The sequence below is a fragment of the Kwoniella dendrophila genome, chromosome 10 (assembly GCF_036810415.1).
Source record: "Kwoniella dendrophila CBS 6074 chromosome 10, complete sequence".
Lineage (NCBI taxonomy): Eukaryota > Fungi > Basidiomycota > Tremellomycetes > Tremellales > Cryptococcaceae > Kwoniella > Kwoniella dendrophila.
The window spans coordinates 321159-337752 of record NC_089485.1 but is presented as its reverse complement, the minus strand read 5'-3'; the positions used below and the strand labels follow the sequence as shown (position 1 = coordinate 337752).

At 39.3% G+C, this 16594-nt stretch overlaps 5 protein-coding genes across 5 annotated transcripts; 3 read left to right on the top strand and 2 right to left on the bottom strand.

Annotated features, from left to right (window-relative positions):
• Nucleotides 1-1002: 1002 nt before the first annotated feature.
• On the top strand, nucleotides 1003-2026 carry L201_007097 (uncharacterized protein; the record flags this gene model as incomplete). The annotated part of the gene is made up of 5 exons (XM_066222808.1): nucleotides 1003-1126; nucleotides 1211-1421; nucleotides 1509-1670; nucleotides 1748-1801; nucleotides 1915-2026. The coding sequence occupies 5 exons, from the start codon at nucleotides 1003-1005 to the stop codon at nucleotides 2024-2026; spliced, it is 663 nt and encodes a 220-aa protein (XP_066078905.1).
• A 551-nt stretch (nucleotides 2027-2577) lies between these two features.
• Nucleotides 2578-2865, top strand: L201_007096 (uncharacterized protein; the record flags this gene model as incomplete). The annotated part of the gene is made up of 1 exon (XM_066222807.1): nucleotides 2578-2865. One exon carries the CDS (start codon nucleotides 2578-2580, stop codon nucleotides 2863-2865), a length of 288 nt encoding a protein of 95 aa, XP_066078904.1.
• Nucleotides 2866-3117: 252 nt separating this feature from the next.
• L201_007095 (uncharacterized protein) lies at nucleotides 3118-4473 on the top strand (the record flags this gene model as incomplete). The annotated part of the gene is made up of 4 exons (XM_066222806.1): nucleotides 3118-3721; nucleotides 3811-3936; nucleotides 4010-4264; nucleotides 4349-4473. 4 exons carry the CDS (start codon nucleotides 3118-3120, stop codon nucleotides 4471-4473), a joined length of 1110 nt encoding a protein of 369 aa, XP_066078903.1.
• Nucleotides 4474-4866: 393 nt separating this feature from the next.
• Nucleotides 4867-8421, bottom strand: L201_007094 (uncharacterized protein; the record flags this gene model as incomplete). Its single annotated transcript, XM_066222805.1, has 6 exons — nucleotides 4867-5140; nucleotides 5215-6428; nucleotides 6483-7489; nucleotides 7548-8045; nucleotides 8100-8289; nucleotides 8350-8421. The coding sequence occupies 6 exons, from the start codon at nucleotides 8419-8421 to the stop codon at nucleotides 4867-4869; spliced, it is 3255 nt and encodes a 1084-aa protein (XP_066078902.1).
• A 2771-nt stretch (nucleotides 8422-11192) lies between these two features.
• On the bottom strand, nucleotides 11193-16207 carry L201_007093 (uncharacterized protein; the record flags this gene model as incomplete). Its single annotated transcript, XM_066222804.1, has 14 exons — nucleotides 11193-11217; nucleotides 11310-11329; nucleotides 11420-11502; nucleotides 11569-11864; nucleotides 11928-12055; nucleotides 12119-12540; nucleotides 12607-12674; nucleotides 12756-13243; nucleotides 13307-13427; nucleotides 13504-13929; nucleotides 14002-14883; nucleotides 14962-15669; nucleotides 15737-15810; nucleotides 15911-16207. The coding sequence occupies 14 exons, from the start codon at nucleotides 16205-16207 to the stop codon at nucleotides 11193-11195; spliced, it is 4038 nt and encodes a 1345-aa protein (XP_066078901.1).
• Nucleotides 16208-16594: the final 387 nt, after the last annotated feature.

The window sequence follows — 16594 nt, the reverse complement described above, 5'->3', positions numbered from 1 at the left end:
TTACATACACTTGTAACAAAGTAAGATCACCTAGAATCATGTTTCCCAGAAACGAGTTGAAAGTTCAAACGTGGGGCTCAAACGATCATTTTCGATTACATTTATTTAGCTTGGAGATAGATGATCTACATTTTCCAGGTTTTGCTATTCTTTTTGGCGATCCCAGTTCGATCCTGGCCATGACAGTCAGAACAAGACAGATGCAGACTGGATTATCCCATTAATAGACATATTCTGATACTCGTAACAAGTTAAACATCACCTTTACACAATCAATCAAAGATTAATTCATGTTGGAGCTGGCTAAATGAGGTCATACGGGTCAAGTTGCAATCAGACGAATATAATCCTGCATATGAAGATAGGAACATTTTGCATTCATGCCATTTAGAGATATTTATTATCGAGAGCTTGTGAGTCGTGCATAGCTTTGAAGACTGATTTTCATGTCGTCGATTCTGTATAGTGTGGACTATAGGGGTAACATTCCGCCGTTAGGCACTGGCCGATGATGAATTGACATATATCTTCACCATCGATCCCGAAATTATCAGGGCAGCTTACAGTGGAGTAACGTATACAATCCAGGATTAACGCAAAGTCCGAATTTAGAAATTGAATTCTACACCGCCTTCGGATCTGTTCTAGTTTCACTAACAGAGATGTAATTGTTATATTTGAAGGTGGAGGAGGTGGTAACGAGATACATAAATTCATTTCAACGTTATCCGACATCTTTGATGAAACCCTTAAGCACCGCCTGCGGATTAACAAGGTCACATGCATAATCAGCTCATAGGTGAGACACCTCGGCGAGCAAGTCAGATCAATGTTCGGGAGATAGTGGAAACGATGTATCAGCTCATCAAACCCTCGTAGCTCATAAATATATATATACAGAAGGTGGTTTTTAGATTTTGAACTAGTCATAGAACTTTTCATGAGCTAATTCACCCTCTAACGTATAATTAAACTTAACTGCCCGCATACAACGCACTCATCATGTTCAACAAATTAGCTATTGTCGCTTCAACTTTGCTTCCTTTAGCTCTTGGTGCACCCACCGGATCTGCACCTACCGAGAAGAGATCAACCGATCTTAATTGTGTACAATATCAATATGGAGGTAAGTTATCCCTGATCACAGTCTCGATTTTGACAATGAAGTACGTAACAGCGAATCTGATGTGGTTATAAATACCTTATATAGGTCCATTCACATATCAAGGATTCAATGGATTCATTCACTTATATTCAAACATAACAAAATTTGATTCAGAAACACAAACTACATCATTCAATGAAACAAGATTAAGTTCAGCTGAAGATGGTACAATCCAACCTTGTGGTGAATGTAGAACGACCAAATTATTTGGTTTTGAAGTTTGTCAAACTTCTGATAGATTAGGATTCAATGGTCTGTAAGTGAAAATCACGGATATATCGCTTAGAATTTAGGTAGTCTCCAAAATTTGACATTGATTCTAATATCCTTCATTCATATACAGAGAAAATTCACCACGGTCATTTTATGGTCATTTAACATATTACAATGTTGGGGATTTCAAATGTCTTCAAGCTTCAACTTCACCTTATGAAGGTGCTTCATTACAATTAGCAGATTGTCAATACGATTATGAAGGTGCTGCTTCATCTGGACAATACTTCGAGTGGGTACCTAATTTTATTCTTTTCCCCTCCCTTGCCTGCTCACTTGTAGTAGATGCTGATGTCATTTCCATAATAGGATGAACATTGCAGATGATGGTTATTGGTACGCTTTCTTGATTGATGAGCACAAGTAAGTTTGATTTTGAGAATACAATTGAAGCTCAATCAGGCATGCTCTCGAAATACTACTTGTAGAGCGGGACAGCGTCGCTAATACAAATTCATCCCTCATTTCTTATCTAGCATTTACGGTCCAAACCCTCAACTCAACAACAACGAATCGCTTGTACTTTATAACCCAATTGCACCAAATGCTACATTCACCTACTTTGGTTTCAAAGCTATTGAATACTAAGATAGATAGATTGATTTTGAAAGAGGTGTTTGGTATATGGTGGAGTCATCATTGCAGAATGCATAGGAAAAAATAGACTGTAGAAGAAGAAGGAATTTAAACGGACAATCGATATAGGCTATATGGAAGATAAACTATTATAATTCAGATTTAGTTAAACAAAGAAATTTTCAAAATTATCATTTAAATGTATCGTATAGCTGAAATAGTTGGGCAGATTTACCAGACCTATAACTATCGTATTCTTCTGGACCGTGTTACTGACTTTGGTATCTCTTTGAAACAACACAAAATGATGCTTGACTAAGAAAAGTTTGAAGTCGGAACATCTTTCGATAATTATCCTTCATACAGCTGCTACTTTAATATGCGACAAAGCGACCCTTCCTTTCTAATTATAGGTATAAAGGATCATCAAGTTTAAGGTAAGTGGATTTATGTGAATCCTTTTTACAAGCAAACGATATATACATGAACGTTCCCAGGACCTGTGGAAAATATTCAAAAATGAGGTATAAGTAAACGTAAAAACAAGAATTGATATCTACTAAATGTTAATCATCACTTCCATATTCTGCACATCCATTTTCAGATCGATCTTGATATTCACTTCCATCCTAGTATTCCTAATTCCACATCCCATAACTGCTCACAGTACTCGTAATTTCGGTACTACTGTTACTGATAACGGTCACAAGCCTATTCTAACTATCGATAAAGCCAATCTTACCACCATCAAGACTTTTGATCAGAAACCTACTACTATCGCAACTTCACATCCACAATCTCAATTACCTCATATATCCAACTCACATCCTTCTCAATCTCAGCAACAATAACAGCAACAACATCAACGACCTCACATCCAACTGTCTTTTCCTCCAGAATATATTCCAAACCCTATTCAAGCACAACCAACTCCCACTCAAACGGAAACACAAATTATCTATTTGCCTCAACAACAACCTATCATACAAGGAGGAGGAGCTTCACCACTCTTACATCCATTGGCAATAGTATTGATACTCTGTTCGATTCTAGGATTCATTTCTACATTAATTAGTTTACCATTCAATTTACAATCAACAAACATGTCATCGTCATCATCATCATCAGCTGCCAAACCCTCTTCTTCATCTTCCTCTTCATCTAGACCGTCAGGGTCAAGTTCTTCTTCCTCTTCAAGACCTTCCTCATCCTCATCAGGTTCTGGAAGCAGTGGTAGTGGAGGCGGAACATCACCACCACAACCTATACCAGTCATTACAGCAAACGCATGGATGTCATTCTTCTTATTTTGTTGTTTGGTTTTAATCATCTTACAAGGTCCTTTAGGTTTAACTGGTCCATCAAACATTTTACCTACTTTCGGTCTAAATGGATATTCTAATGTTGTTGGAGGTATGCCAGGTTGTATTGGTGTAGTAAGTAATTATGTACCATGGTGTCAACAACAGCAACAACAATATGTCCAACCTGTTATTCAGCCACAAGAACCTCAGGCTCAGATTCAGGTCCAGCAAGTTATCCAGAATTCGAATGGTGGTAATGTAATACCTGGACGAGCATATATCAATGTACCACCAAATAATCAGATGGGTGGTCAAGGTGGTTTCGCTACTCCTAATGGAGGTGGTGGATGGAGTTGGTACTCAAATTCGAACAATGGTCAAGTCTTAAGGCCACAGCAACCTAGTAAGTTTCACTCAATTTGGTCAAGTCAATTGCACCGCATTTAATCATGTCTGATGATGTCTGACTTATCCACATACATGATTGTTTAGTCTATTATCAATCAGGTCAATCACGACGAGAACGTACCGTACGATATCAAAGACCAGGATTACAAATTCAAGTGAATAATGCTCGTGGTAGTGGTGGGGGTGGTGGTGTACCCGTCCAACAAAGCGGTAAGTTGTCTCGTTATTTGAATCATAGGTCATGTTATGGCTTCTGAAATAGAGTTGACATACTTACATGAAGTCATACCATACTATAACAATCGATATTCAACTTGTCCAAACTATCATTTCCATCATTACGGACATGGACGATGTACACCTTGGCAACCTTGGAATTGTCAATATTTACCTAACATATTCGCTTATGCACAAAATACAGTAGGTAATGGTGGTGATATAAATATTCAATCTCAACATGTTGGATCATCAGGTCAATATCAAGCGCAATCACTAGGTCAACCTCAACATATTCCTGTTCAACCTATTCCCGTCACAGGTAAGTGCCGTTTGCACCGTTTGTGGCAAAGATGTCATACTATAGTTAAGTGAACTGTTACTGATCATCTTCGCCGGTATGTAGCTCCACCACAAACGGTGATTCCCCCTGGAGCAACCATATCAAGTATATCAAATTTAGAAAATGCTTTTTATCCTTTATTGGTTGGCGCTATAGCTTTATTGATCGTATTTGATTATGCTACATGATGGAGAATTCATATAAAGAATGATGGATATAGGTTTTGACAGTGGAATATTGTATGGATGCGTTATGGTGATACAGATTTATGAATTGTCTTCTCAACTCTTCAAACAAACCTAAATCCGAGAAATATAAAAAATTACTAGAACGTCATTAGAGAATTTAACCATCTCATCAACATTTGTCGTTATATTTCGTTTGCATGTCTATATTGTACAACGCTATGAGTATGCCCACAAATTTCCGTCCGTCCGTGCCGTCCGTCCATTATGTATTTTACTTTCTAACCAATCTTGTATTTGAACCTTTCATAATCTATTGTTTATTCTGTCATTTACCGTTTAATTTTCTCTCTTTTTTACTTTCGTCAAATTTCGATCTAAATTGCAATTCCTCTATCATATCATTGTAGAATTTGCACCTCCAGCAGGAAACAAAACAGCCTCTGTGAAATTTTTGCCGAATTTACCCCATTTCGATTTCGGTTTGTCCTTTTCTTTTTGTTGAGTTTCTTTTATAGTCATGGATTCTTGTTTTTGATTTGCTTTGATTTCTTGTTGTCTTTGTGATTCAGCTCTTGAAATTGCCATTTTTTTAGCTTGTTGTGCTCTTAAAGCTTCAAATCGTGCTTGAGCTTCAGCTTTCTTAGCATCCTTTTCTGCTGCTCTGATACTATTACCAATGAAAATCAGCTTGAGTCTTTATTGAGCATTGCACGAGAAAAAGGTTTGGAATGATTGACTTACGCTTTCAATTCAGCTTTAGCAGCTTTTTTACTACTTGTACCAGTTGAACCTGAACTTATAGACATAGCATCATAAGTTGATACGCCAGTTGTATCAGTCCTCATCAAAGAAGTGGAATCTGAAAAGTCCATATGACTATGTCCGTGTCCATGAGATGATGATCCTAATCTGATGTCTCTAATGGATTGACCGGTTGACGAAGAACTATCGGTTATACCGGAGAAATATTTTTGTCTTGGCGGGATTGATGAATTTCCTGACGCGGATGAAGTTGCTCTTGATAAGTTAGACGGTGAAGCTGATGCTTCGAAATAATAAGATGCAACAGAATGATGAGAATTCATAGCTTCGATAACTTTAGCTTGTTGAGCTGACAAGGATGCAGGTGGTGGTGTGACTGGTGAGATCAGTCCAGCGGCTTCCAAAGTAGCTGCATTCAACTTTTTACCATCAGCTTGTGGATCAACTAAAGCTTCCCTATGTTTAGTTTGTAGTGATTGTTTCTTCCGTAGTTGAAGTGACTCGTAACCTTCAGGTAAAGATGGTAAACCTGATCCAGAACTCGAACGGCTATCCATCATTGTAGGTGTGAAATCTCGATTAGGTATAATCCATGATTCCCGCAAAGATTCGGCAGGTGTAGATGGGAAATTTGATGTAACATCCGAATTGGTTGGACTTGAAGGTCGATGGGAAGCTCCTGAAGGATGAGAGGAATCAGGTGTGGATGGTCCAGGTGACAGTCGGAAACAAGTGGTATTGACGGAAGGCATAGGTATTCTAAGAGGATTTCGTACAGGAGGTGGGGGTACAGGATAATTTGGTGGACTTCGGACAGGCTTGCCCTTGAGAGAAGAATTAGACGAAAACTTTCGAGCGACAGTAGAGTTGACATCTAGTGCAGCCAAGAGATCGTTGACTTGTTGATGATTATCATTGGGATTAAAGGTTGGCTCCACCTCTTCAGAATTAGTGAGAGGAAGAGCGTGAATAATGTCGGTAGGAACGGTGAGTGAGTCAGCCCGAGCTCTTCGATGAGGTGTGTCATCCACAGAAGGACCTCTTGAGCCGGTAGGAGGGTTTGACGATTCTTGAGGGGAGTTGTATGTACCGCTTGGGTTGGCGTGAGATTGACTGACAGAGCTGCCAGTATCAGATTGTTGCGAGCCAGCGGGACCTTGTCGTTGGGATCGTGCAGCAGCGTTCTTGGCCATCTATAACGGTCCGTCGTCAGTTTACTGTTACATCAGGATGATGACAAGACTTACATGGATCATATTCAATGCTCTAACCTGAAGGCATTGTTCTCCAGCCAAAGTAGCTATTTCATATATCCCAACGGCTATACTAGGTTCTAATCTTTCATGTAAGGCATGTATAACGAGTTTATTGAGTCGAGGTATATTGTATTGTTTGGCGAGGAATAGAAGAGCTGAAAGAACTGGCGCACGATTTTGTAAAGCAGTTGAAAGGCAAAGAGTGTAGAAGTATTGCACGAGTGCTACGCAAACTGGGAAAGGTTCAGGTATGGTAAGATTTGTAGGAGCCAGTCGAGCAGGGGTGAAAGATCCAAGAAGAGTATCGTTGATATCAATTACAGGTGCAGCAGCTATAACTTCGGCTGATCTCGAAGCCAGTGCTTGTTCTTGTTCAGCGAACCAAGACCATCTTTCAGTAAGGATTTGTCTAGAACATTTAACTCTTCGACCATCATCACAGATTACGTCGAAATCAGAAGCTAATTTCTCATCTAACATTGTTAATCCTGCTTGTTGTATTTTAGCAGGTATTTCAAGTTTAGGTGGTTGATATATTCCAAACGCTTCGAGAGAGATTACAGCCATATGATCGAGGTTGACTGCTCGACGACTGTAATCTGAAGCTAAGTCCAGCTCGTTGTTACCGAAAACAAGTATTTTAGCCATTTCAGGCCATACAACTGCTCGATTCCAACTACCAGCTGAAAGTACAGCAGGTTCCAGGTGTTTCCAAGTCATCGTATCGAGGTTGAGAGCCCAGATTGAGAAAGCGGCAGATGATGAAGCGAGATATAGACCACATAATATGAAGTGGTTACCGACAATCCCTCCAGTAGGGAAACGTAAACCTGGTGGCTGATGTTGACCACGCATAGCATCAGAATCATCTCGAAGGTTGAAAGCAGGTGGAGAGACATGTTTGACTGAAGGTACTGGAGGCATGGAGGTATCAGGCGAAATGACATCAAGTTCTCGTCGAACTTTGGCAAAATCGTAATTGGAATAACACCAAATATCTGAAATATTAAGCAGATAGTCAGCATGGCTTCAATTACTATATGGCATGGTACTCACCTCCACCTTCACCTTCCTCATCTATAGAATAGCTATGCGTAGTAGTTGACTTGAGTTCTGCTCCGCCACGAGGAATGACAACTCTTTGTCTTGAGCTTGTAGCCACACTTCTATAGGCACCTTTAGAATGTAAACCTCCCGATTCAGGCTGAATAGTCTTTGATTCCCAAATTTGCTTCTTTAGATCATATACGTTGATCTCATAAATCCAGGAATTATCGGAATATTGACCTCCGGAAATCACTAATTTACCTCTCGAGATGGAACTAAGATGTGCGTATCTCGCTGAGGGTATGAGTGAAGGATCTTGATGTGAAGCTGATGGAAGAGCAGAAGTCGATGTTGAGGGTGATGAGATGCCCAACCCAATCACGCCAGAAGAGGGATGGGGCTGGGGTAACCATCGTCTTGAAGAACAATCAAAAAACCATATATCGTTATGAACAGACATTGGATCGGAATCTGACATTCCACCAAAACAAACAAGTTTGTCTTCCCCTATTATCCATTTCGTTAGCTCATTCGATTATACTTGCTTGTGATGATACTTACAGATATCCATAGAGTGAAAATACCTTGGTCCAGGTCCTTCTCCTGCGTCCACCCTTTCCCATAATTTAGTCTGCAGATTCATCGCCCACATCTCCGATGTCAGGCGACGGGTCCTCACTGATTTACCACCGAAAAGGAAGACTGTAGGTGGGTGAGGATCAGGAAGGGGAGAGATGGTGATAGATGGTCCCTAAGCAGTAGCGAGAAACGTAAGTCGGTTTGCTTAATACAAATAGGTAGCTCGACTCACGGTGAGAGGAGGAGGGACATGACCCTTCGTTGGCTCGCTCCAACTGACAAGATGAGCGAGTCCAGCGTCCATCTTGTCTTATGTCTTGAAATTGATATCTTTGGTATAGTTGAGATAGCTGTGATCAACCAGGATCGAATATGACTTCAAGACTTGAGGATCGTTTGTTGTTAGTGTTTTGAAGGAGTGATAGAGAAATGAACGGTCGGAAGATATGAGTGTAAGATGCTAGCTAAAAGAGGTGTATATCGGACGTAGCTGAAATTTTCGATGTGCAGTATATGAAGGATCGTGCAGCTATGGGAGCAAGCTTCAACGAACGGGTATTTGGACGAAGAACCAGGTACAACAGGGTCGATCAAAGAGCACTGTATCTAGAGTTAAGGTTGTTTGCTAATTATGTGAGCGAAGGGTTCTTGACAATTGTGGTGAAGCTAGAACATCAAAAATGACCTCTTATCCAGGATTTCTTCTTGTTTTAGACGCAGAGTCCTTTGATTTGATTCCCCTTAATACGTTCGACCTGAACGACAGGGTACCTTTTCAAGTGAGTTGTATCAATGATTCTCGACTTCGGTTGGCAGTTGGATACCCTTCTTTTTGATGATGGTGCTGAGCATACAATTGACAGAAGGTTATGAACGGAAAGGAAACGGAAGAAAAGCGAGTTTCCAAATTTATACAAAGAACCGTGATTGCTGGACCGTGCAAAAAGGGGGAGTTGATGGTAGTCAAGATAATGCTGGTGATTGAGGATCTTTCGTCAAATGAACACAGCTTTGTTCACACGATATTTTTGATTTAATGGATTCAGAGGCGTATATAACCGTATTCAATCATGAAGATGATGAAATGATAACGGAGATGGAAACGACTAGTAGAGAGCAAAATATTATGAGTGAGACATTATTATACACAACATTCACAACTAAATAAGCGTCATCGATAGAAGCGATCCAAGCTAAATTGTGGGTCTGAAAGTTTCTGATTTCCCCATACTTACTCACAAGATGTATCGATATATTTGCTATACACTTCCGCTGTGCAAGTTCAGATTATCGTTCTAATCAACTTTTCTAGTCTATCTAGTTTCTACTATTTCCACAAGACTTCCAGATCAATACCTTTTGAAATGATGACTTCTGCTTGATGCGTTGTATGAATAACCTTGACAACGATTGATATTGTTACTTGTAGCTATGACTGATTTGACGGGAAGTAGTACACCGTATCTGCGATTGAAGCTGATTGATGGTTGATGTGAGAAAAGAGATATCGATGAGAGGGAATATTGTAGTAAGAACAGGTACCAGGACCCCGAGTAGAATTGAAAAGGTGTAATCCAGAACCAATACAAGAGAACCGAGCGTTCTATATTATCTTGTCAGGTTTCGAAGATAGGAAAGAGGTCTCGGACTATCTCTTGATATCTATGCTCCATGCAACTTGAAGAACACCTTTTTTTTTGGGTGATCTAGTCTTTGTTGTTATCGTGCCTTAGCTACTTCGCGTCAGGATAAGTTAAAAAGCAACTTTAAAGGGGTGAACAGTCAAAGTGGAGGTAAAAATCGAGATCAAAATGAAAGTGAAGGATGAAGATGAAAGCTTGATAATTTATATCATGAGTAGGTGAAGATATGTAGGGAGGCGATTTAAAAACATGATCACATGTTTACTGTTGTACAATTTATACATATATGAGCAAACTTCTACAGCATGTTTGAGAAACTATACAAAAACCCAAACCACCCCCAAAGAAGGAAGAAAAGTTTAGACAGATTTGATACTTTTGACGCTAAAAGTTTCGACCGAAAAAGTCGCGTTTACACATGGGTGAGCTGCATACTCAATGCTATACGACAAGTAACGAAGCATGATGGGATATAAAGCTGATGTCTTCGATCGATCTAACAGTTAAGTACTGTACCTACAGTAGGACTATAATAGTCTAATTAATAGGGGCACTACTAAAGATAGGAAGAATATGTAATAGAAATGATATTGTTCTCTCAGGATACATATGTACTATTGAAAGCGTTCCCGGTGCTTCCGGAGTTTGCTGGTAGTAAAAATCTTGGAAAGCATCTGCCTTTTCTTTTTATCACTTTACCCGTTCTCATTCGCATTCTCAGGAGTATGTAGCTTCTCATCTTTACAAATACAAGCCCCCCACATCATCAATTGTCCCTAAAACAAGAACCGGACCTGCAAAGTGACCTGACTTAGAAGCAAAGAATCCGCCCTCTTATCAAAAAGGAACAGAGGGATTTTGAAAGAATATCTACAATCGTACAGAAATCAAAGATTAGATCAGGTTAAAAACCAACTTACCTAAATCAAATATATCCGATATATTACGTACATATATGCCGAACCTATTTTTTTGTACATGTATTTTCAAGACTTCTTTCTGACTTTTGTCACTTCTAGTTGTACCGTTAGTCTAGTGCTGTATGTACGACTTTCGTTACTAGCAAAATTAGGGTGATGCTTTAGTAAATCACGAGTTCATAATAATAGTCTCAATCGTTACCTCGATGTGATTCAGCAGATGTAACGATAACATGAGTAGTAGAGTAGGTACTCTTGATTTAAAAGCAGACAATGAATGGATTAGACGCGCCAAACGAAAATTCTTCTAATATATCAATGCATTTTTGAGACCAGTCAAGTATAGTAACATAGCGGAAAGAAACCGATAATACAACATGAACAATAAGTATACATAACCTGGCTGACGCTTGAATCAGTTAACCATACTTTGACCGATACGCCGATGATGTAAAGACCTTAAGAATAAATCCCTTCCTGCCCGTCTATGGCTGAACAAAATATAGTCCAATCTAAGCTCGAACTCGCTTATAGAATCTACGTGAAGCAACGCATGGTTAGTCAGTATCATTCAGATATTCTGACGGCGGAAAAATAGAACAGACAGTGAAGGAATGTTGGTAACTTACAGGATATATGCGGGACGTGACTAATCGAGGTACGTACGCAGTAAGTAACAGTCACAGTTACAGGTTAGCGGGATCTTCTATCGCTTAAATCCAGAGTGGATACTACTTACGACTACATCTTTTTCCTGCGCTTTGGAAACTTTGGAATCCTCACAATACATCCAACCTTTGCTTGATTTTACATAAGCGGTATCTGCGCGAGTAGCATGATATTAGCTTACATAGGGATAGAGAAAACCCGGAAATTTGCTTGACTCACAATGACCAGAACTCAATGTACCCATATGATTTGAAACTCCATATAAATCATATTTGAAAGGACCAACTTGACATCTCGGATCATCTAAATCTTCTTTACCTGTAGGTCTTCTTAATGGTAAATATCTTGTTAAGTCTAATGATTTTACAGGGAAGATGACTGGAGTTTCAGATTTATCCCAAAACACTCCATTCTGTGTGGTGAATCTTTTCAACTGTATAAGTAATACAGGTGGTAATCTAGATATCGATAATGTTTTCGTTGCTTTTCTTGGCACTTTACATCGAGGACAATTCCTACATGGTATCAAATTAGTATACGATACCTTAATATGGATATTATGGCATAGATAAACTTACCATGCATCTTCTTTTTCCATCACTTCAGCTTTAACGAATTCATCGATCAATTCTTGTACAACTACTTTTGATTTTCCCGCTGGTACAGGCAATGACATGTACATGAAGGTATCATATGTTGTTGAAGTCTATGCAAAAAGTACTATCAGTCTCAACAGAAACAGGCACGTTACAAGAGAAGTCTTACTCACTTTATGACAAGTTAGACATTGTAATCTATTTCTATATTGACCTTGGAATAAATCAACGATAAAAGAATCGTTTCTCATTTTATAAATTTGCCATTCTTTCTCTGAAGCGATTTCAGGTGGTAAAAGTTCTAAAGCAGATTCTCTTTCTGGTGTCATTTCTACAGGTGGTGGTTTATGTTTCACTCTATTTAGATCTTCATGTAAACCATCTAACACAAATGACAAAAACTCTTGTGAATCATGTTGATCTGTTCCACTGAATTGTGATGCGAATGTTATGATATTTTTTCTGAATGTTACAGGTGATAAAAATGTATAATCTTCTTTCCACAATGCTTTCAATAATTCCGCAAATGCATTAGCTAGATTTCCTTTTGTGCCCAATGGATTGTATATATTGATTGATCGTTTGAATGATCCGTCTAAAATTGTACGGATGGATATCAGCAGCTGATCGCCAGATTACAAAAACCAATGAGCCAGCTTACCCAGGAAGAAAGACGTGAAAGGATAAGTAGCTGATAGACATTGCAAAGTCGAATTCATGTAACAAGTACTACACAGGTTAATGATCAGCATATATTGCAATCTCAGCAACCCGCATCAAAATCGCAAATCGATAAATCATCCCACTCACTTTCCTAAGTTCTTCAAACCAGTCAAACCCAAAACCACGTCATTCCAATATCTAACTTCATCACCTTCTCTAGCTACAAGGTCTAAACCTCTTATACTACCTGATCTGACTACAGCAGGTCTAGTATCGTACCTATCCATCGGGGAGATAGCTACAGGTGGGGGCTGAGGTACGTTTACATTAGTTGAACCCAAAGCATGAGCTTGAGGATATTCTATAAGATTTGATCTAGGTGAAGATATTCCAGCTGAACCTGAGTAAGCTTGTCCATGTTGTTCCAAGTAGTCTGATCTACGTCTTGATCCAGGTCCAGGATGTATAGAAGCTTGTGGAGGCGCTATGATAGTTGTAGTCGATGATGAATAATTCGAAGGCGATCTGGTATGAGAGTGTGTATGTGAGGAAGAAGCTGGTGCATATGATCTTGAAGGTTGTCCAGATATATATGAAGATGGTTCTCCTGTCATTGATTGAGGAGCGTGTCCGAACTATTGAACATGTACGTTAGTAAGGGTAAATACCGTCATCATGAAAAGTTCATAAAGACCTACACTATCTGTTATGTTTTTAGCATAGTGAGCAGGCTGATATACAGGCATTTCCCTATTAGTTCTCTTTGAAGTCAGATCCACCGAAGAACTGGGTGATGAAACTCTCTCAAGTCTTGAGGAACTGTTGTGCCGAAGGAGTTCTATCAGTTTTATCTCCCACATCAGAGGTCGAAAGTGAGCGTTGAATGATATCTTACCTGGAAGTATATCCATTAGTTTTCGGATTATATGGTCTACCTTGACCGTCAACCTGTACAGAATAACTATGATTATGACCTTGACCTTGACCTTGTGCGTGGGTTTGTTGATGTTGATGATGTTTCTGCTGATAAGCTTCATAAGCTTGTTGATGTATCTTAGCTCTACCTTTTATGAATTCTCTCCATGCGTCATAGCCACCAACAAGTAAAACAGGATTGCGTTCAAGTTTCTTTTGGAATTCATATTCGTATAAACAGTCCCAAATTTTGGAAATTGGTGTAGGTTTTGTACCTTGTTTGGGCCAATTGTTGGAGCTTGTATCGTAAACAACCAATAAATCATAATTGTTCCGATTAGAAAATGCTTTTTGTTGTGCTGTGGGTGATAATGATAACGAATCCTCAAGCTTTTGAGAGTTGATTCTACGAAAGGTACGATTTTTGAGGCTTTAGCCAGCTAATCTTTCTCATGATGATGGTGTGAAAGAAACTTACCCCTCTCGCATCAAGACTGTAGGATCCATCCATACAACATTAATTTTAGCCCCTCTAGCTTCATATTCTGTTCCTACGTAACCTCTTTCATATTCCTCTTGACTCCTAACATCTAAGACCAGAATATCTACAGCAGGATTGAGGAAGTAGGAACGCAATTCATCTGGAGTAACGGCATTACTGAAAGGGAATTTAGGTTTCTTCTGCTCTTCAGGCGTATGGGTACTACCATTAGTGGGAGTAGTAGAAGGAGCAGTTGTAGGTGGCTGTGGTAACGAGTCCCTTGTACGAGGAGATGATAGTTTTTGATTGGGTGGAGGGGTTGGTACGGCAACAGGAAAACTTAGTGAAGGTGAATGTGAGTGTAAATCCTTTAGTCCAGCTGTAGGTGCAGTATCTCTAGTTACTCCATTAGGAGCATTATCTCTTACTATACCATTTGGTAAACTTGGTTTATGTGAGGGTATTGCAGGTGGATGAGGTAATCTTGATGGATGTTTGTCTCTACCATTTTCTAATATTGGTTCATCCGATAATAAATCTACATCACCAGGTAAAGTAGCTACATTAGGTGTACTTGCGGGTCTTTTTAAACCTGCTCCAGCATCTGGTGCAGGTGGTGATAAAGCCTTTTCATCGTTCTGCGAGTCCAATCTTTCTAATGCATTTATACTATCATGTCTAGGTAGTGAAATTGGTGCAATAGGTGGAGAAGGTAATCCTCCAGGACGATTTGACGGTGCAGAAGGTAATGTTGGAAAACTAGGTACATCAGGTAAACTAATTTCAGTTGTTGATTCTTCATTTTCCATAATTGGATTATGTTGAGTGAATTTAGCTGATCCATTAGGTAAACCCGATACAGATTTATCTGTATTAGATCTTGATTTTTCGATTGAGGAACTCCATTGAGATATGCGATCATTTGCTCTCTGTAAATCTTCATCGTCCACTTCGAACTGTTTACCAAATTCACTCAATGATGGGAAAGCTTTTTCGAAATCTTTCAAAGTACCTGAAGATGTATCCGCTTCACTGACTTGAGTTTGCGCAGCAAGATTTCTCGTTGATAAAGATGATGGTATAGCGGGTAAAGGAGGTTTGGACAGTCCTGAGTTTGCTGTTTGAGGTGATTGGGATGTCTTGAATACTGCAGGCGGATGGCTTTGAGCAGTCGTAGGAGATATACCCATTGAAGGTGCCGGTACTGACGGTGTCGGTCGATCACCTTCGACAGGATTGGTAGATCTTCGCGAGCGAGTTGACGAACCAGTGATCGAAGGATGGACCGCAGTTACTGATTTATCTTCTTTGATGGTAGGTGGTTTATTGTTGGAAGTGCTGCTACCTGAAGGTGTGAGACTATGCAGACTTGCCCCAGAACTACTTCTTTGTCGATTCGAGGTAGGTTTAGTGGTTCTCAAATGACCAAGATTGTTTCCGGTACCATTAGGTTGTATAGTCGTAGTATGGGAAAGTGAAGAAGCTGGTGAAGATTTGAAATTCGAGTTTGCTGGAGAGGTTGAATCTTTGCTGAATCGTTTAGGTTGATCACCAATATTCATTCCATGTCCACCTAGAGCTTTCATTCGATCTGCTATACTTCCACCACCTCTTACATCTGGACCAGATGGACTTCGTGAAGGGCCGGGACGTGAGGATGAGGATCTAGATGAGCAAAATATCGATCAGTCTGAGCAGCGTAGTCATCCTCATGGAAACACGATGTTCTTACCCATTTGATTCAACGTCTCTCTTCTTTAACTGTTCTTTTACATCTTTCGCTTTTACCAAGAAAGCTTCGTATGTCTAATATTGGTATAACATGGTAATTAGTCAGCTCACAAATAAGAGAGCTTATCCGGCATAATAGCTTATACTATACTATAAGATTTGGAGAGAAACTCACTTCTTTAAAATCTTTTAATCTATCATTCCAAACTGGATCTTGAGCTTTGAGTTCTTTTAATTTTGGATGACCTCTTGAATTCATATAAGCTTGACAACTTCTCATATAAGCTAAAAACATTTCTTCTTTTTTATTTTGTCTTTCTGCTATAATAGCTAAATCACTTTCATGTTTTGCTCTATCAAACCATTCTTTTGGTGTATAATCTAATATACTTTCTTTATATCCTGCCATACCTTGTAGTTCTGATAACGGTACCGTATTTAACGGTACAGAAGTAGGTAGATGTCTTGACATTTTGGCGACTCCTCCCTTATAATTTAAGGTTGCTTGAAGCTGAGTAGTATGTACGATCGTTTATAGCTAGATGATCTGTTCTAATATAAAGGAAAAAGTTTGTTTTGCAATCAAGGATATCAAGGTTGAAGAAGGAACATTCGACAATAACAACAAGATCAAGTTGATAAAGATGAGTAATGCGAGAACGATTAAAGCAGCCTTGAATAATCCCTGTTGGTGTTGGTAGTGATCACAAGCGTACGATAGAGATACAGACTAGCGATGGTACAGAAGTTGAGGATATATGGATAACGACGAGGTGAACGATATGGAGGAAAGCAGGATTATTATTATCTATGATTTATCTCACTTCACCGTCATCATCATCATCGCCGCCGCTCTCAA